Raw genomic sequence first — 21,198 nt, 5'->3', positions numbered from 1 at the left:
AGAGTGGGTTCAGATTCCACCTCTGACCCTTCTGTGACTTGGATAAAGCACAGTTTGGGGCCTCTGTTTCCTCATCTGCAAAATGAGGGGGTGGTATGACCTCTAAAATCTAGTTCTAGTTCTAAACTTATGATCCCTAACATTTCCGGGCCTCATCTGTTTTCTCATCCATCCTTGTAAATTTCCTCATCTGTAAAATGAAGATAACTGTAGTAACTATCTCCCAAAATTATTGTGAGGATAAAACGAAATATTTGTAAAATTATTTGCAAACCTTAAAGTGCTCTATAAATGAGCTATTATTAGCACTAATTTGTGCCATGGAACCTAGAACCCAAACCTAACAGAATGGCACCCAGATGAGTGCCTGATACACCTGATGGTGACACCTACTGGCAAATTGTGAGACTGCAGCCTAGTTCAATGAGACACTACAAATATTCAGGCAGAAAGAAAAGGATAAATTAATCACAGATCTTTAGTGTTAGAAAGCTCCTTAGAGGTCATGAGGGCCAACCACTCACTCTGCAGGTGAGGAGACTGAGACTGAGAGAGTAGACGACTTCTCCATCACCACATGACTAATAAGTAGTGAAGGTAGCATTCGAATCCAAGCCTTCTGCCTTCAGCCCGTGGTGCATTTCTACCAAATCACACTTCTTTTACTACAGGATGCTTGCTGTGGGCTGCAGCTGGGTTGCATATGAAGCCATTCAACCTTGACTGTCCAGTGGGATGCCCCACTGGACACATCATAAATCTCTTCCTTGCTTACCTTTTCCTGTGCAGGTTGGAGAACGTTTTCCTTTAAACATGATGTAACCCCGAAGCCTTTTGACTGCTTGAGATTCAGATTTTGTGGTGACTTGCTTCACCATTCTGAGCCTCAGTTTCTACATCTGTCAAATGGGCATAGTAACACTCATAGCACCTGCCTCATAGGATTATTATGAGGCTTGAGTGTAATAATGTGTGTAAAGAGCTTTACAAACTTTAGAATACTATAGAAGTGCCAAGTTTGGGTGCCATTGTTATCATTATTCATTATAATCAGAGAGAACAGCCTAGAGGAAGTGTCATTCAGTCTACCTACAGTGTATGTGCACAGCCCTAAGCTAGCTAGGCATTGGGGAACTGTAAAGATGAGTAAATCATGGTCCCTGCCCTAGGGTAGTAAGATCTAGTGCTGAGGGAACTTTAAAAGGTCATCTAGTGCACCCTCTCCTTTCACAGAGGAGGCCACTGAATCCAAGAGAGTGGAAGTGACTAGCCCAAGGTCATACAGATAGGAAGTAGTAGGTATAGCAGAAAGGATTCCAAGCCAAGTCCTTTGACTAACTCCAGTGTTCTTTCCACTTGCCCAAGCTTTACCACTGAGATTTCAGTCTAATGGAGAAGACAGCTCCCCAGGTAGGGAGTCACCCAATGCGCCTCCTTAGGGACACCAAGCACCCTGGGCCAGTCACCTCTTTGAGGCAGAATCCCCCAAAAATCTCTCCCAAGCTTCATCTTCAGGGAGCTCATTCTGGCTCAGCTCTTTCATGCTTTTGGAGACTGGCAGATCCTCAGAGCCGGCAGGTGGAAGGCAGTTGTTATCTAGTGGATGAGAAATAAAGTGGTTAGAAGCCTTGCTTTCTTCTGATCCCTACTCTACCAGCCACTCTCTTGGTGACTTCGACCAAGATCTGTCTGAATCTGTGTCTTCAGCTGTGAAATGGGACAACAGTACTCCCAATTCCTACTTGTACCTCCTAGGACTGTTGTAAGAAAAGCGTTTTGTATTGGCCAACATGACAAAACAGGAAAATGATAAATGTTGGAGAAGATGTGGGAAAATTGGAACACTAATACATTGTTGGTGGAGTTGTGAAATGATCCAACCATTTTGGAGAACAATTTGGAACTATGCCCAAAGGGCTACAAAAATGTGCATACCCTTTGATCCAGCAATAGCACTTCTAGGGCTCTATCCCAAAGAGATCAAACAAACAGAAAAAGGACCCACATATACAAAAATATTCATAGCAGCTCTTTTTGTGGTGGCAAAGAATTGGAAATTGAGAGGATGCCCATCCTTTGGGGAATGGCTGAGCAAGTTGTGGTATATGAACGTAATGGAATACTATTGTGCTGTAAGAAATGATGAACAGGCTGACTTCAGAAAAACCTGGAAAGACTTGTATGGTCTGATGCTGAGTGAAGTGAGCAGAACCAAGAGGACTTTGTATACAATGACAGCCACGTTATGCACTGACTAAGATTGTTAAACTGAACCTTTCTCAGCGTTACAAGGATCTAAGACATCTCCAGAGGCCTTGGGGGGGAAAAAAGCGCTCTGTAAACCCTAAGGAGCTGCATTAATTTAAGCTGTAATTATTAGCTATCATTCAATCTTTCAGGACCTCAGTTACCCAAGCTACAAAATGAGGGAGTTGGAGTAAATGGCCTATAAAGCCCCTCTCCCCTCTGACATTCCCTGTTCTAAGTCCCTCCCAGCTCTAACATTCCATGTTCTTAGGGTCCTTCCTTCCTCTGACATTCCATGTTCTAAGGGTCCCTCCCACCTCTAATGTTCCATGTTCTAAAGGTCCCTCACAGTTCTAACATTCCATGTTCTAAGGGTCCTTCCTCCCTCTGATATTCCATGTTCTAAGAGTCCCTCCCAACTCTAACCTTTCATGTTCTAAGGGTCCCTTTCACCTCTGACATTCCCTGTTCTCAGGCCCCTCTCACCTCAGACGTTCCATAGTTTAAAATGCCTCCCAACCTGGACATTCTGTGATTCTGTGACTCTGAGTCCAGAGCAGCGCCTCTCAGGGTGGAGATTCTGTGGTCTCTAAAAAATGTTGGAAACTTGGGTTTGAATCCTAGCTCTGACAGAGCTAGCTGTGTGGCCCTGGGCAAGTCCCCGAACATGGCCGGGTATGGCTTTCCCAACATATAAACCAAGGGGAATAATGCTGTCTCTCCCTCACAGAGTTGTTGTGAGGCAAATGTTTTGTAAACCTTGGAGTGCTGAGAAATGAGAGCATGGTCTCCAGGGGACTTTCAGGATAAAAGCTCCCATTCCGCTAGTGTCCCAAGGTTTACAAAACACTTGGCACAACTATGAGAGAAAGAGAGTCTTACTTCTCCTGGTTTATATGTTGGGAAAGCCACGTCCAGTGACTTGCACAGGGCCACACATCTGGCTACGTCAGAGCTAGGATTCAAATCCAGTGTTCTTTCTGCCACACTGACATCTACTGAGTGATGATCTGTGTGAATTGACCTCTCTGGGTCTCAGTTTCCTCATCTGTCAGATAAGAAGTTTAGATGATCATTTAAAGCTCTTAAAATCCTGTCCATAGAAAAGGAAGTATTTAGGGCTTGGGGGTTTTGTTTGAGTGAAGGGTGAAGGTAACTAGAAGGGGGTGGTGTCCATCTATCACATAGCACCTGGGCCTCAGTTTCCCCATCTGCAAAAATGAGAGGGTTGGCCTGTATGGCCTCTGAGGTCTCTTCCAGCCCTAGAGCTACATCTATGATCTTGCTAAAATTCTAAGCCCTATTTTTCCTACCCCCCTCCAATTCCTCCTCCCCACAGAGCTCAGTGTTCCTCTCCTGTGCTCCTTAGCCTCTTCCCCTGGAGCCATCCCTAAGCAAAACTTAGTGGGAAGAGCTGATTTTGGAATCAAAAGTACTAGGTTCAAATCTTGCCTTTGTCACCTACTCCCTGTGTGACCTTATCCAAGTCGCTTCAGTATTCTAAACCTCAGTTTCCTCTTATGTAAAATAAGGGGGTCTGACTAGATAGTCTCTGAGATTCCTCCCAGCTCTAGAATTCTAGGTGGAGCTGGTCTTTGGGGACCCTTATCAGCTCCTTCTCCATCTCACTGGGTACCATCACCTGCCTTCCTCAGGGCACCGACTCTGCGCTGTCTGTCTCCTAGGACCTTGACCTTAGCAGTGCCTACTGGTGTTATCTGATAGAACTTCACACATCCCGATTTCTTGGAAGACTCTTGACTAGATACCTTGGGTCTCTGTGAGACCCCTGGGGGAAGGGTCTGTGGGATCAACCCTTTTTTTTTTTAAATACATAAGTACTAAGATGTTATAATACAGCAACTATCTATAATCTGGGGCAGAGTTCTCAATAATTTTTAAGAGTATAAAGGAGTCCTGAGACCAATATATTTGAGAGCCACTAAACTTCAGCATGATTGATTTTTCTTAGGCAGGCGAGAGGCTATATGGGCAAACTACCCCATTTCTGGCTGAGATAGACATTCCTCAAACCCAGGGAAAGGGGCAGGAGGAGAACTTTGGAGAGCTTCATCACTGGGTTGAGAATTCTAACTTAATTTCCTCGTCCAGACTGAGATACATATTATGTCTCCAAAGAAAAATGTAAGCATCTCAAGGGCAGGGAATAATTCATTTTTGTTTTTGTAACGTCAGAACCTTACGCAAGGTAAATGCTTTGTTATATGCCAGTTGAATTGAAATAGTTGAAATGAATTGGGTCCTTCCAACACTGACATTCAGTGACATCCTCCCCCATCTAAACTCTTCTGCCATTTCTTCAATCTATTTGGAGACTGGGTCACAAGAGTAGGTAAACCCAGGACTAAAAGGTGATGACCCTCATTTCCAGGGCTCAAAAATGTTGAATCATTCTAGATTTGGATAATGTTGAACTATTCCAACTCTATATAATGTTAAATTATCCTGGATCTGGGTAATGTGGAATTATTTCAAGTCTGGATAATGTTGAACTATTCTAGCTCTAGATGATGCTAAATTATCCCAGCTCTGGAAAAGGCTGAATCATCCCAGCTCTGGATAATGCTGAATTATCCCAGATCTAGGTAATATTGAGCAAACTTGAGAAAAGGAAAGTGATACCTTGTCTGCATTTCCAGAACTTTGGAGGAATGGTGGCAAGAAGGCGTTCCATCATTTTTTTTTCAATGTGGCTTGACTAGGTGAGTTGAGGGTGAAAGAAATTCTATTTCTCCCTTTAAAAAAAGAAAACAGAAAACAAAGATTAGGAGTAGAATCTATCAGGGAAAGTATATGTGTATTATATGTATATATGTATATGTGTATGTATATATCTATATCTATATATAAATATATCCATGTTTCATTGTAGCCTTCGGGAAGGGGAGGGAGGGAAGAACAAGTAAAAAGTGTACAGCGAAGAATAAAAGAAAACTTGCAAGGAAGGAAAGGAAAGATGCACAGCTCACAACACAATGCATAGTATTTATTATATAGGCTCTCTTGAAATGGAAATTTATTGCTATGTATTTTGAATCCTCTCTTATATTCTGCTGTGCACATGAAATTTTTTTCTTTTCTTATTTATATTTAAGTTTTAATATTTAAGTTCATAATGTTTCTTTTTCTTTTTTATTACATATTTAAGTTTTAGTATTTAAGTCTAAAATTTTAAAAAAGAAAAAAAAACCCAGACTTTTTAACCAGTGAAGTCCCTAATTTGTGAACAAGTGTATACCAAAAATTGATTTGTAAGATATTGTTTGGAAGTTGAGGTACATTTTCTTTTAGAAACAATGTTACAAAACTTAGACTCCCAGGCTAGCCCCCAAAACTCATTTATCAAGTCCTTCTTTGATACGTTATCATAGTTTGTGGGTGATACGGGGTTATCAAAGGCTCTTCCAGCAGAACATAAGCCCTGACAAGTCTGGTTCAGATACTGGCTTGACAGACAGCAAATGTTTCCATTACCCACCAACCAGCCTAAATTTGGAGAGGCTCATGATCTGGTTAGCCACCTTGGGTCCCAGTAATTCATGAAGAAAAAACCAATACTGTACTAAGGAATTATGAGCTATTCCATAAAAAGAATAACACAATTTAATTTAAAAAGAAAAGAGTACATAGATACATAGAAATATAGCACCTAGGTGGTGCAATGCTTAGAGTGCTGGACCAGTGGCAAAGACCAGAGTTCAAATGTGACCTCAGACACATAGTAGCTATGTGACCCCAGATGAGCCACTGACACTCTATCTGCCTCAGTTTCCTCATCTGTAAAAGGGGGGTGACAATAGTAGCACCTCCTTCCCAAGGTCATCTAGTCCACATACTTCATTTGATTTTATTTTAAACTATTTTATTGTCTTGTTTTAATAACCCAGTCATTTCTGAAATACTTCCCTTCATCCTAGCCCCCAAATGAGCCCTCTCTTGTGACAAAGAGAGATTGTTAAACCCAAACACCCAGCACATGACAAGGTCTGACAATGTATGCAGCATTCTGCCTCGGTGGTTCCCCACCTCTCCACAAGATTGACATGTTTTATTACTCACTCTTTAGGATCATTCTGGGTTTGCTTGTTTTTTTCAGATTCCCTTTCTCTGATCTTTTCATTTACACTGTTTCAGTCATTACTTTAAAGTGGTCCCCTCATTTTACAGATGAGAAATCTAAGACTAGAGAAGGGGAGTGAGAACCAGAGTCACACAGGGAATAGCATCAGAGATGGTCTTCAGATCTGGATCGTGGGACTCCAGAACTGCAGCTCTTACCACTATGTTTTGTGGTTCTCAAAAGTGGGGAATGTTGGGGTTTTGAGCACGGTGGAACCTTAGGGCTCATCTAGTCACATACAATTTATCAGGATCCTATTCTACAGCTCATGCTGCCTTCTCTTGTGCCTTAGAGCAGGAAGGGACCTCATGGCCCCTCTAGTTCAAGCCCCTAATTTTACAAAGGAGGAAACCGAGGCAAAGATACAAGTTAGGAGCAGATCTAGGATTTGAATTCAAGTCCTCTGACTTCCAAGTCACCTGTTCTAGGACTCTTGTCCTGTTGCCTTGGATAGGAGGGGTTGTTATTGTTGTTAGGTGGCATGTTTAGCTGGGGAGGGGAAGGGGGAAGAGGAGCAGGGGCAGGAGAGGAAGAAGAAGAAAGGGGAAATAAGGGGAAGATAGAGGAGAAAAGGGGCAAGGGCAAGGGGTAGGGGAAGGTGGGGAAAGCAGAAAGAAAGGGAGGAGTGAGGAAAGAAGGGGAGGAGAGGAAAAAGAAGGAGGAGAAAAGAGGAGAGAGAAGGAGAGGGGAAGGGAAGGAGTAAGGGAAAGAAGGAAAAGGAGAAAGAAGGGAAGGAGAGGGGAGAGGAAGGGAGGAGAGAGGAGGGGACAGGAGGAGAGCAGCAGGCAGAGGAAAAGAGTGGAAGGGAAGAGAAGAGAAGGAGAAGGGGAAGGAAAAAGGGAGGGGAGGGAGTAAAAGGGGAAGGGAGAGAGAAAGGAAAAGGGGCCCCACTTGGGGCAGGCAGAACTCTCAGGTACTTGGGGTGGCTTAGAAGTTGGTGGGACCAGAGCCAGCTTCTGAAGCCTGAAGCCCCAAACCTGTTCCCCCAGGTGTGGGAGCAGGGGCATCTCTGTTTATAAAGCTTGCTGAGAGAGAGAGAGAGAGAGCGAGAGAGAGAGAGAGAGAGAGAGAGAGAGCGCTCAGCCTCCTGGGGCTGCCTCTGGAATGTCTCTGGGGCTGGGGCTAGAGCTGGCCCAGGAAGGCCCAGATGGTTTGTGTTCCAGAACCAGGATAAATTATGTCCGAAACTGTGACACCCAGAAAGCCTCCCTCCCCACTGCTGGCAGCAGGCACGGTTTCTGCCCTTCTTGGCTTCCAAGGCCTTCCACAGCCTGGTACCATCTGGCCTCTTGGGTCTGACCTGTCTTCCACAGGGCTAGGGCACTGAGCTCAAGGTCAGAAACATTCTAAGGGGTATTTGAGAGGCATAGATTTGAGAGAGTGATTGGCCCAGGATCACAAAGCTAATAGAATTTGAACCCAGGACTTCCTGAGCACAGGTCCAGAGTGCTATCCATTCTCCCTTGCTCTCTGTTGGTATTGAAGGGAGCTCCGGAAACCCCCCCAGGGAAGAGCCCCACAGCTGGTCGCTTGTAGCCTTGGCCTCAGGCCCTCTTTAGAGCCTCCTAAATATATTTGGATTCAAGTGGCAGCTGCGTGGAATGCGGTCTCCAAGGAGTGGGTGGGCAGACGGGCAGGTGGGCAGGCTGGCTCCTTTCTAAATATAACTGCAGCAGAACAAGGCCAGAGTTCATCGGGACTCAAAGGCCAGTCACCTTCCCTGCCTCCAGCCAAAGCCAGCTCAGCCCCGAGTGGCGGAAAGCTGGACCCTAACCTTTCCTGTGAGGGGGGCAGTGGGAAGCAGTGGGAGGTCTCCCTGGCATGGGAGGAAGGAGGCCAGGGTTCTGGCCCCACTTCTACTGTCCTTGACTTTGGGCCTCAGTCTTTTCATCTAGGAGGGAGAGGAGTGGGTTGGAGGGGGCACAGTGTCGTGGAAAGAGCCCCGAATTCAGACAGAGGACTTGGGCTTGAACTCCCCTCTGCCCCTTAAGCCTGTGTGACTTCAGGGAGGTGATGCCCCGTCTCCGGATCTCAGCGTTCTCATTTGCAGAATGAGAGGATTGGACCAGATGGCCCTATCAGTTCTAAATCTACGACCCCTCTACAACAGGGGTCCCTTCACCCAGAATCCCCTGCCACCCACAAGGAATCCTTGGATAGATTTCCGTGATCTTGAATGGGGGGAAATGACATCTTTATTGTCCTCATCCTCTAGGTGAAATGAGCACATATCAAAAACATGATCTGTGGAGTCTTTTTAAAAATTACGTCTTCAGTTTATTGAGGAGGACAAATAGGGCTGACATTTCTCCATCTAACATTCATTGTTGTTTCTCAGCGTAGTTTAGACTTTGCATCATCCTTTCGTTATTAAATTAGACACTTGGTTTGTGTATCATTTAGAAGGAAAGAAACCAGATTTACCTGTAAGCAAAATAAAATTCTGAACTAGTAGATTTTGAGAATGTTACAAATCTTGCCTTAATATTATATTATAATTAATAATTTAATAATGACTATTAATTATATAAATATAGAATTGTACTATGCCAAATAATTATGCATCATTATTAATGTCAACAAATTGTTATAATTAATTATTGATGGTAATTAATATTATCTTAATGTTGCAAATCTTAATATTAATTACAAATCCCATTTTAATTCTCCTTTTTACTTGTCAGCTTCCCTAGACTGATGGCTGCTGGGGGGAGAGGGGTCAAGCTTTCCCGAGCTAGGCTGCCCCTTCATCATCCTCTTCTCCTTGGACTCTCCCCCATTCTCTGAGTGTCTGACTACATATAGTCTTTCCCGGTTGGATTGATTGGCTCATAAACAAAGATCTCTAAACTCCCATTTTACAAATGAGGAAACTGAGGCCCACAGCGATTAAAGCAACTTGTCCAGGATTAAATAGCTAATAAGTGCCTGAAGTGGGATTGGGACCTTGGCCTTCCTGACATATTTAATTCTGTGTCTCAGGCATCTCCCAAGTTGTAATCAGTACTAGCAAAAAGACTTTCCACACCCAGAACTCTCAGATAAAAATCTGTCTTTGGTCTATTTATATATTTTCACCATTGTTATTATGACAGACAAGTCCTTGTATCCTGGAAGATGGTTTCTCCTTCATTGGTTGCTTTTTAAATAGAGGACTCCTTTTCTAGGTTAAAAGCAAAGTTGTAGCATAGCTCTGCCTACAGCTCGGCATAGCGTCCACAGAGGCCGTTAAGGGGCACCATGGTGCACAGAGCTCTGGGGCCAGGAGTTGGGAAGACCTGAGTTCAAATTTTACCTCAGAGACTTACTAGCTGTGTGAACTGGGACAAATCACTTCACCCTGTTTGCCTCAGTTTCCTCATTTGTAAAAATGAGCTGGAGAAAGCAGTGGCAAACCACTCTAGTGTTTTTGCCAAGAAAACCCCAAATGGGGTCACTGAGGGTTGGACACGTTTGAACAACACCAATAGCCCCTAGCTCCCTTGGTCACTATGAGGGCCAAATGAAATAATATTTGTAAAGTGCTTTGCACACCTTAAAGGAGCTATGTAAAATTTAGCTATTGTTAAGAATATTATTGTTATTATCCAAATACGTAGGTAAGAAGGATATAGATAGTGGGGACTGAACCCTAAGGCCACATAGCATGTAGGATTTACCTTCCCCTGTGACTCAAACCCTGATATCTTGAGATTTACTGTGGTATTATGACTTATTCTGAGCCCTATTATTAGTATTTAATAAGAAAATGGTCTTTTCTCACCTTAGCCTGTGAGATTCTAAAGGGTTTGCTAAAGTGTGATGTTAATTACATCTTTGGGAACCAAAAATATTTCCTGGGGGAAATCTCCTCCAACTTTCCAATTTACCAACATTTTAAATAAAGACAACCTTTAAAAGAACTCGTCTGTTCCAACAAGTGAGATATAGCGGTAAAAGTTCTCCAGAGGGGTGAAAGCTATCATTGGCCAGGGGATAGGACAGAAATGGAGACAGTATCCACCAATCACAGACAGGCTACTATACCAGGTTAGCCAAGCCCCAGGTCCTATAAACTTGTTGGGAGCAGCCTTGGGTACTAGCCAGCTCCCTTAGAAACTCCTAGGGCTGAATACTTTTCTTGACTTTAAAAGGCTCCCCTAGAGCAGCCCCTCTCCTTTACCAGCCACCCACCTCCCTGGGTAGGTAGGTGACTCTGTACCCATTCTCACTCCACAGACCACTGCTAAGTCCTGGGGCGGGGGGGGGAGGGTCCATGGTCTCCAGTCAACAGCGTACAAGGACCCCTGATATAAGACAGGTGCTCTTACCTCTTCGAGGGCTGCTCACCAGTCAGCAGAACAGTATGTGTCTGAGACTCTGGGCTGCCTCAGAAAAAGTGGTGAAGAACTGAGACAGAATATCAGTCTTTTTTTTTTTTTTCCTAGTCCACAGGAAGTTGCAATGTTTGTACAGCCACGCCCAGCAGGGTCAGTTGGCACACTCAGAGAGAGAGACTTTGCTTATTTCTGGGGCAACCTTAAAACCATTTGCCCAGTGATTATAAAGATCTCTCTTTGGGAACAGCAAGGAACTGTGTCACGAGTGCCTTCAGGAGAAAATAGGAATTGGTCAGTAAAATGAGCTCCGATCTTATCTCTCCCTTCCTTTCTCAAGTCTCCTACACAGGCTTTGCTGGAAGGAGCGTGAAGTCTACACGTGTAGAGCAGCATCTGTGCTGGGGGGGACAGCAGCCCCACAGTGGAGAGAGCCCCTGAAGCAGAGGCTACCAGAGGGGAATAAACAGCTGGCTGAACTGGGAGAAAAGTCACAGCATGACTCTTGTTTTGCCTGGCAATGGACACATACTGGCTCCTCTTACAATTCTGGGAGCCTCAGAGTTGGGCCCTAAGCCTGGGCACACACTGGATACGTGCAGCAGGGCTGACTTCACATGAAGTGTGGGATGTAGTGTGGAGGGAGCACTAGAAAACCTGGGTTCAGAGCCTGATTATTATTGTTGTGATTACTAGGAAACCAAGTCTCCGTTTCCTTCGTGTATAAAATGAAAGTTTGGACTAAAATGATTTCCAAGGGCCCTTCCAGCTCCAGGCTGTATTTGGGTAGTTCTTTCTACCTTTCCCCTGAAAACACCATGCCTGAAATTCACTATTTATAACTTATTCCATTGGCAAAAGAATTGCCCTTTCCCTACTATCCTTTTTTAAAGGCAGGAAACCAGAAGACAGAGTAAGATATTATAATGATTACCACAATGTAAATAGTGTGAGATTTGTGTAGCTATCTCTCATATGTGGGCCCCCAGAGCTGCTGCCCCAGATTTGAGGCTCACTATGGGTCACTCCCCAATTGAAGCCATAAATTCACAAGCCCCCACGACTGTATGTATTTATTACCTACTATCTGGAGGACAGAGGTAGCTACATGGCTCAGTGGATAGAATGCTGGGTCTGGAGTCAGGAAGACTAGAGTTTAGATCCAGCCTCAGACTCTCACTAGCTGTATGACCCTGGGCAAGTCACTTAACCTCTGTTTGCTTTGGAGGCAGCTAGGTGGCTCAGTGGATAGAGCACCGGACCTGAGTTCAAATTTGGCCCCAGATAATAGCTGCATGACCCTAGGCAAATCACTTAACCTCTGTTTGCCTTAATCCGCTGGAGAAGGACATGGCAAACTACTCCAGTATCTTTGCCAAGAAAACCCCATGTGGGGTGATGAAGAGTCATACACAACTGAGTATCAATTTGGAAAACATATTAGTTCAAAACAGAATGAATATATACAAATAATATATAATAATTTAGAAGATAATCAAATACACGTTGATGAAAGTGACGACAAAAAATCAGGCATAGCGTTCTATCTGTCCTGCAGTTTGCCACACCACTGGTGGAGGAAGGCAGCCACATGAAGGACCTGTGTGAAGGGGCACACAAGAGTCCGTGTCTGGCCAAGACCACATAGACTTCTAACACAGCAGGGCTGCTGACATCTCGGGCCACTGACGTCACCCTGCGGCTCCCTGGTGAGCAGCTCGTCTTACTCTCTATGGGTCAAGTTGGTGGGTGTGTCTTCTTTGTGGAAGGTTCCGTGTCTATGCTGGGTGTCAGGTGTCTGTTCTCTGCTGAGTACTGTGTTTCTTCTTTCTTTCTTCCGATTGTCTCTGCTTAACACATGGATGCTAAAGTTCTGTCTGCTACCATCTTCTGGGCTTGAGTTCTTCTGAGCTAGCTTAGGTTCTTAGCGCCCCGGGGGCTAATACACAGTAAACTTAAAGTCTTTCCTTGACCTGGACAAGCCTATTGCTTTTTAATCCATAGCCAAGGCTTCAAGTCACAACACCAAGAACAGGCCAGCAGAAAAAAAAAAAGCCAGCCAGAGCTCCCTAGGTGTTGATAAAATCTGTTGCTTTGATTCCCTGTGTCTGGTATGGATTCAAAATCAGTGGTCCTAGGCAACTATCTGATTTAGGGTTAGAAATTCCTTGTATTTGGAATTATGCAAATAAAGGGACTAAAATGTCCTTAACCTTTGACTCAGAGATTTCACTTATAGCTGTATCTACCACCACCCCTCTGAGGAAGTCACTGTCCAAAAGAAAGTCCCCATATAGAGCAAAATATTTATAGCAACACTATTTTTGTGTGTGAGCAAAGAATGTCCATTGATTAGGGAATGGCTAAACGAGTTGTGGTATGTGATTGTTATGGAAATCTTACTGTGCTGTAAGAAATGACAAATGTGATAATAAATACAGAGAAACCTGAGAAGACTTAACATGAACTGATGCAAAATTAAGCAGAGCCAGGAAAACAATACGCATAATGCTACCACAATGTAAATGCAAAGAACCTCTCCCTACACACATATACTCAAGAAATCAAAAAATGAAAAAACCATGAAGAACAAGGTTAGAAGATGTTTGAAAAGATATAATTTTGAAGAGGTGGGGAGGGGGTAGACAGTAACAATAACATTGCACATCATGTCAGAATTTTTAATACAGCAATTGATTTTGCTGGATTTTTTCCTCTTCTTCCTCCTTTTTTTTTTTTAAAGTTTTTTCCTATAATGGAAGGCTCTCTGGAAGGGGAGAAGGGGAGGGATACAGGGACAAATCTAGGTCATATAAAAACAACAATGAAAGATCCATGCAAAATGTATTTTTAAAAAAGAAACTTATTGTAACTCTCATTTAATCCCTTATGGGGATCCCATGTCCCCCCAAACCAGATTAGGGTCTTTTTTCCTCCCCAAAACTCAGTAGAAGGTAAGGCTATGAAGTCCACTTTGCTCCAATGTTCTTTCAGGTTCACTTGTAAAGGAAACTGGGTAAGAGCCAAGGCGAAGCAGAGGAGCTCATTGGCTTTCATTCTCTGGTCCACCTTGCCTAAGTGACTTGCTCAGGGTCTGAGGGTGGATTTGAACTCTAGCCCTCCTGACTCCAGGCCCCGTGTTCTATTCACTGAGCCATGTAGCTACCGCTGTCCTCCAGATAGTAGGTAAAAAGTACAAATAGCGGTGGGGGCTTGTGAGCTTATGGCTTCAAGTGGGGAGTGACCCATAGAGAGCTGCACATCTGGGGCAGCAGCTCTGCTGTGAGAGAGTGTACCCCAGCTACACAGATCTCACTATTTACATTGCATTAATAATTATATCTTACTCTGTCTTCTGGTTTCGTTTGACTTTGATCTTGACTTTGGTGCTCTATACTCACGGTGCAAAACCTTGCTCTCCCTACAATTTTAGAATTGTATTTTCAATTCTGCTTGATATTTGTTTCTTTATTGGTGGATGATTGCTAAATTTATAATTAAGAAATTACAATTCAATGGCAGAGATCTCTGGAAACAAAGAGGAGCATTTCAAAAATAGAATAACCTCAACAATGATAGAAAAGTCAAACAGTCCCCACCCTCAGGGAGCTTACATTCTAACTGAGAGAACAATTATAGAAGGTTTCAGGGCAAATCTGATGGAAAGGGCCTTGGTTCTTAGGATGTAGGGGCAAAGCAGATGAGAATGACACTTAATTAACGACATTTCCACTGATAAAATCCGTTTCTGATGTTGAGCCATTTGACAGAGCCAAAGACGTTGGTGAGAGGTTTCTTCTAGGTCTTCAGAGCTATAGCCATAACTGCTGCTCGAGCAGTGGCTGGTCATCTGGAAGGGGAGAGAGGGGCTGCTTCCTCTACCTGCTTGGCACTGCCCCTCCCAGGGGCTCTTGGAGGTACCCATTGCCCACTGGTAGACAGGTGTTAGTGGTGGTAAAGAAAGGTAGAGGGTGGGGCTTTTCCCCAATGATTGCTCCCCTCAGTGAAGACTGTGGTGTAGGCTGGGCTGGAAACCAGACTGGTAATCTGCAGGGCTCTGTTATTCCCTAAGTTCTTGGGTTCCAGGGCCCAAGTTGTATCCCTTTGGGCCTCAGGGAGAAGTGGTTTGATGTGCCTGGTACAAACTCCTTCCTTTTCTTTCCCTCAAGATACCCTGATATCATCCCTGACACCTCAGAATAAGTAAATTTACCAGATGCTTTTTTTGTCTTAAAAAAAGCATTATTTATTTTTAACATTTAAGAAAATTTTTATTTTATTTTTAACATTTAAAAAAATTGTGTTCTAAATTCTCTCCTTCCCACCCACTGAGAAAACAAGCAATATGATATCAATTATACATTTGGAATTATGCAAAATGTATTTCCATATTGCATTAAAAAAAAGCAAAAAAAAAGTGAGAAAACTAGACTGCCATTTGCATTCAGAGCTCATCAGTAGAGCATTTTCCATCATGAATTCTTCAGAATTGACTTGGATGATTGAATGTGTTGATCAGAGTAACCAAGTCTTTCACAGTTGATCATCATTACATTACTGTTACTATGCACAATGATGTCCTGGTTCTTCTCAGTAGCTTTGCATCAGTTCATATAAGTCTTGCCATGTTTTTCTGAAACTACGCCCTCATTGTTTCTTTTAGCACACTAGTACTCTATCACAATCATGTGCCATAGCTTGTTCAGCCCCTCCCCAACTGATGAGCATCCCCTTGATTTCTAATTCTTTGCCACAACAAAGAGAGCTGCTATGAATATTTTTGTACATATAAGTCTTCTTCCTTTTTCTTTGATCTCTTTGGGGGCACAGACCTAGTATCAGTATTGCTGGGTCAAAGATTATGCACAGTTTTATAACTCTTTGGACATAGTTCTAATTTGTTCTCCAGAATGGTTGGACCAGGTCACCACTCCACCACAGTGCATCATTCCTATTCCCCTTAACTCTCCCACCCCAAAGTTCCAATAAAATGCCACCAACTCCTCCCACTGTGCCCTCTGGAATGCCTGTCCCATAGGCATCAAATTTTCCTTCATCCCAGATCTTTTCCTCTCCCACTCCTTCTATCTACTAGCTATTACTGAACCCTGGCTCCCCTCTGATGGCTCCTCCAGCCTCTGGCTACGCCTTCACTCATGCCCCTCAGTTCACTGGCTGAGGTGTTTGAGTTGAAATACTCCTTGCTCCCCATTGCAGCTTCCAAGTCTTCCCTTTATCTCCATCTCTCAGTTAACCCTCCTCTTTGAGGTCCATACTCTTTATATCTACCCCACAATCAGGATCTTGGTGGCTGTTGTCTACAGACCTCCAGGCCACTCCCCCTTCCCTCCTCTCTGATTTCTACCCTCACAGTAGGTCATGTCAACATACATGTTGATTCTCCCTCACTTTTCTTTCTTTTCAAACAGTGTTTTATTTATGCTCCTTTTCTCTTTTTTAAAAAATGTACTGTTACTTCCCAATAGTTCCTCTCAATAGAACCGTCCCTTGTAACAACTAAATGAAGCCAAAGAAAGCATATCAGTATGTTGACTAGTTCTGAAAATGTATGCTCTGTTCTGTGCCTGTGGCTTATGACCTCTCTGCAGCAGGTAAGGCACGTCCGTCACATCCAGCCACATCAGAGACTTTTCCTAGAATTCTAGAGTAGGAGGATAGGAAAAAACTTAGACAGCAGGATGTCAGAGCTGGGAGGGGCCTTAGAACAGGGGATGTCAGAGCTAGGAGAGGTCATAACAGGGCATGTCAGAGCTGGGAGGGCCTTAGAACAGGGGATGTCAGAGCTAGGAGAGGTCATAACAGGACATGTCAGAGCTGGGAGGGGCCTTAGAACAGGGAGGGTCAGAGCTGGGATGAACCCTAGAACAGAAAATGTCGGGGGCAGGGTAGGGGTGGGGGAATGCATTTTACAGATTAAGAAGATGAGGGCCCTGAAAAAGGAAGCAGGTTGGCTGAGTCACGCAGGGAGGTAATTTCAGACTAGGACTGGAACAGGGATTTCTGGACTCCCAGGATAGGATTCTTCCTCTACAGGGGGCTGCTTCTCTGAGACAAAGAGCAGCCAGAGGCATAGTGGGTGCCTGATGGGAAGGAGGTGCTGAAAAGCTGGGAGAAGGCCCAGAAAGGGGAGTTTGGGGGCCAGAAGCACTTGGCCTATTTCAAGCATTGCCCAGGGCTGGCCTCAGATGGCAGGTTACAAAGGGACTGTCGGAAGTGGGGAAAGCAAGGGGGGCCAGGACTTAAGAAGCTGTTGTGTTCCCTCTGAATACCGCCCTGGGCTCAGGGCAGGTTCCAACGGGAGCCCATTTCTAGGGGACAAAGAGAAATCCTAAGTGAGATGGAGACCAGAGACAGGGAGTCAGCTGAGTGACCCCCTAGGGTTGAAGCTTCATTGCTTAGAGAAACCTCCTTTGTTCTCACTGGGAAACACTGTCCAGGGGAGCTGGCTGGCCTCCCAGGCCTGGGCATGAAGAGCAACTGAGCATTCAGCGCTGAATTTGGAGTCAGACAACCGGGGTTCGAATCCTAACGCTGCTTCTTACTACCTGTATAACTTTGGGGAAGTCACTTCCCTGTCTAAACCTCAGTTTATCCATCTGTAAAATTAGAGAGATGGACTAAATCAGAGTATCTTAACCTCAGGTCTGTGAACTTTAAAAAACCGTAGCTATTTCAGTATAACATTATGCATCTAGAAACATGATTCTGAGAAAGGGTCCATAGGCTTTACCAGGCCGTCAAAGGGGGTTATGTCACAAAAGAGGCTAAAAGGCCCTGGTCTAGCCCACTCACCCACCCCCAACCTGGGGAAGGACTAGCCATGGCCTTCAGGTACTCTTCTCTCCTTAGCTCCATGCCCTATGTGACCTCTGTCTATAGAAGGGAGACAGGAATGAACAATGACTCACCTCACTGCAGGCAGTACAGACAGTAAGTATACCAAGTAAGGGCTGTGACCTGCAGCAGGGAAGGTGCCATCTGAATGCCAGCTGCTTGCCAGGGCACCTTGGTGATGCATCAAAACAGACCCAAGGGCTCCTGGCCTTGGCTCAGGAAGAGAAACTGTATCCTGCTCGGAGCAGGTGGCAAGGCCTCCCACCTGTACCTGAGCTCGGAAGCCCACCCCCAAACGGTCGATCCCTGTTCTGATTTGGACATCCCCCAGCAGATGAGAAAGGGATTTCTGAGTTAATTTCTCTTCTCCATACTTACTAAGTTGGGAAGGTTAATCCCTCCTAGGAAAGGTAGCTTAAGTATATCGCGAAGATCCTTGGGCTATGGAACTAGGAGACCTGGGCTTCCTTGGCAAGTCACTTCACTGTTCTGTTTCTTCATCTGTAAAGAGAAGATTATTCTGTTTATGTATGTAAAGTCAGAGGTCACTGAGTTGGTAAATCAGTTAACCCATCCCACTAGGGGTAAGTGATAATAAGATGTTCCAGATTACATTTATCAAGTGAAAACACATCTCCTTTGTTTGCTAGGGGTGAACAAGGCGTGGGCACCTCCCTGGGTGTCATAAAAAATCTGTTTGGATTGGCTGAAGGACTTGGTCCTGCCTTTTGAATCCTGTATTAAATTATCAAGCTAGTTGGAATCAGAGATTTGGAGCAAGAAGTGGTGACAGAGAAGGAAATGCCAAAGTTCACCCCTTGGGAGGGGAGGGATTCAGCCTCAGGCTCCTTCTCACCACTGACCCCGCTTCTACTCTCTTGTCTGGAGGGGGGCCTGGAGGAGTTTGACTTTTGTCCCAGCAGCCTCCCCAGAATAGCTGATTGCAATGTCTGCCTCAGTAGCCAAGGACAGACTTGATGAAGATTCAAGACTCTACAAATAGCCTAGCAGAAAAAGAGAAGGCCACCCTGCCTAAGGGGAACATCTTGAGAACTCCAGCAAAAGGACTTCCAGGAGCTGTGAGCTACCCTTCTGCAGCCTGTGTTTGAGTCCACTCTGCACGTTCTTGGGAGAGTATGTACCTAAGAGAGTGTTCACTGACTTCAGAGGATTTTTTAGAAAACCAATTATATAGACGTAACAAAACACTCCTTCCTAAAACCCAATTAAGTCTGGCTGACTGATACCAACTGAAAATCATAGCTAGAAACACACTGATGGGGGCTCATGAGCTACATAACATTAGAGAAAAATACCCCTAATGCTTCAGGACTACCCCTAGACTTTAAGAGGTTAAGAAGTAGCCACTTGAGCTTTGGGAACCCAATCTGTTAGAGTGAGTAGGGAGTGCAATCAGAGTATGCGCTGTATGATTATAGGTCTAGAGCTGGAAATGCCTCTCTAAGGACATTGAGTCTAACCCTTTCATTCTGCATATGAAGAGAAGATATTGAGCAACTTGCCTGAGGCCACATAGCTATTGTTATTTTTCTTCATGATCCCATCTTGGGTCTTTTTTGGCAGAGATAGTGGAGTGGTTTGCCATTTCTTTCTCGACTTCATTTGACAGATGAGGAAACTGAGGCAAATAGGGTTAAATGATTTGCCCAGGGTGCCACGGCCAATAAATGTCTGAGGTCAGGTTTGAACCCAGAAATATGAGTCTTCCTGACTCCGGGTCCTGCACCACCTAGCTGCCCCAAGTGGCAAATATATTCTGACTCCAAATCCAGTTTTTTTTCCATGTTATCAGACTGCCTTCTATTTGTACCCCTTTCTCACAAAGGTTGTAGGGAAAGCAGGTTGTGAACTGGAAATCATGTTATAACTGAGCTGTTACCCTGATAACTGTGCTGTCCCAGAAGGTGCTGTTCACTTGGAATGAAGGGACCTGGGTTCTAGTTCCGGCTGCATCAGCTGGGCATTCATCTAGACAAGCTGGCTTTGGAGGCCCTGGGCAAATTGCGTTGTGTCTCAGATTGTTTCTTCATTTGCAAAATGGACCCAATGATACTGTGGATCCTACAGAGGAGGTAGAAAAGCATTTAACAAACAATATTATATAAATGTGAACTTTTATTACTAATATGGTTGAAACATTCTTCAGTGATTGAAGCCAGACCTATGATTTCCTTAATATAGGGATCTCCCACTGAGAAAGCCCTTTCACCAATACAGATTAGCGACTGTTTTTCAACTTTAGCCGCTGAATGTTTCTGATTTACTCAAGGTCACATAGCCACCATGTGACCAAGGTGAGACTTGAACCCAGATCTTCTTGACTCTGGGGTCAGCTCTGCGCTCTCTTATCCTCCTATTGCCTACGGAGTAAAATTCAAATTCGAGGCGCTCCCCAATCGGTTCTTCCTTGTTTTCAGCCTTGCCTCATACTACATCCTCCATGTTCCAGCCAATGGTAGCTATTACCCACCATTCCCTAAACAAGTCCTGCGTTTATCACCTCCACCTGCCTGCCTTTCCTTGTAATGTTCCTTATGCTGGGACTGCCCTCCTCTCTCCCTCACTGCCTGATGGATTCTTTGAGATCTCTTTTGCTCTGACTCTGATACTGTGATCTCTTTGTCTCTGTCTGTCTTCCTCTCTCTCCATCTTGGACTCCGTCTTTTTTTCTTCACATATCTCTGTCTCTAAAGCTCTATGTCTTTCTCCTTCTTCTTCTCTCTTTCTCCATGTGTATTTCTTTTTCTTTCTCTCTCTCTGTCTTTGTATCTGTCTCCTCTTTCTGTCTCACTCACAATGTCCCTTGTCTCCCTTTTTGTGTCTCTCTGTTTCTTTCCCTCTCTCTGTGCATGTCTCTCCTCTCTATGTCTGTCTGTCTCTGTCTCTGTCTCTCTGTCTCTGTCTCTCTCTGTCTGTCTCTGTCTGTCTCTGTCTGTCTGTCTGTCTCTCTCTCTCTTTCTCTCTCTCTCTCTGTCTCTGTCTCTCTCTCTGTCTCTCTCTCTCTGTCTCTCTGTCTCTCTCTCTGTCTCTCTCTCTCTCTCTGTCTCTCTCTCTCTCTGTCTCTCTCTCTCTCTCTCTCTCTCTCTCTCTCTCTCTCTCTCTCTCTCTCTCCCCCCCCTTCTCCTCTCTATTTCCCTGTCTCTATCTTTGTCCATCTGTCCTCCTCCCCACACTTAGACATACCCATCACCACCATCGCAACCGGCCACCACCAGATGGCAGCAGACACACCCCTGCGGTCTCTCTCATCCTTCTCTTCCCCTTTGCCTGGGAGCTTGGACCTACCCATCAAAACTTGGAAGTCCCTCTGCAGTCACAGAATGGCCTCCAAGGGTCAAGGCATGTTTTCTGGTTTGGTTGGATGGGTAGGGGGGTTTGCCCAGACCCCAGACCCTGGGAGCACAGCTTGGCTTCTCCAGCCTGGCAGGTAATGGTGGAATTCATCATGGTAGCCTCCTCCATTGGCTTTACGATTTACAAAGCACTTTATAGACATCACATGAGGACAGTCCTGTGAGGTCGGCTCCCCAGGGTCTCTTATTCCCATTTTTCTAAGGAGGACATTCCACTGACTCTGAGAAGGGAACTGGCTTTCCCAGAGTCACATAGCTAGTGAAT

The 21,198-nt window shown here is 44.6% G+C and overlaps 1 protein-coding gene across 4 annotated transcripts in view; it reads right to left on the bottom strand.

Moving 5' to 3' along the window:
* Positions 1–21,198, bottom strand: part of LOC110205717 (apolipoprotein L6-like) — a 42,037-nt gene that overhangs the window by 6,614 nt on the left and 14,225 nt on the right. The window contains exons 2-6 of one of the 4 annotated variants that reach the window (XM_020982470.2): positions 19,460–19,641; positions 17,938–18,060; positions 10,699–10,976; positions 4,891–5,003; positions 1,467–1,596 (exon numbers count right to left, since the gene is read on the bottom strand). In XM_020982470.2, the coding sequence (XP_020838129.1) occupies positions 1,467–1,596; positions 4,891–4,945 (185 nt within the window). In that variant the 5' untranslated portion in view covers positions 4,946–5,003; positions 10,699–10,976; positions 17,938–18,060; positions 19,460–19,641. Of the gene's footprint in view, positions 1–1,466; positions 1,597–2,733; positions 2,837–4,890; positions 5,004–10,698; positions 10,977–17,937; positions 18,061–19,459; positions 19,642–21,198 lie in introns of those variants that run through there. The other 3 variants (XM_020982471.2, XM_020982472.2, XM_020982474.2) reach the window with 3 other exon arrangements.

This window comes from Phascolarctos cinereus, unplaced genomic scaffold, assembly GCF_003287225.1.
Source record: "Phascolarctos cinereus isolate Bilbo 61053 unplaced genomic scaffold, phaCin_HiC Scaffold_1;HRSCAF=81, whole genome shotgun sequence".
Lineage (NCBI taxonomy): Eukaryota > Metazoa > Chordata > Mammalia > Diprotodontia > Phascolarctidae > Phascolarctos > Phascolarctos cinereus.
The sequence above is the reverse complement of the archived record's forward strand: the minus strand, read 5'-3'. Positions and strand labels throughout refer to the sequence as shown.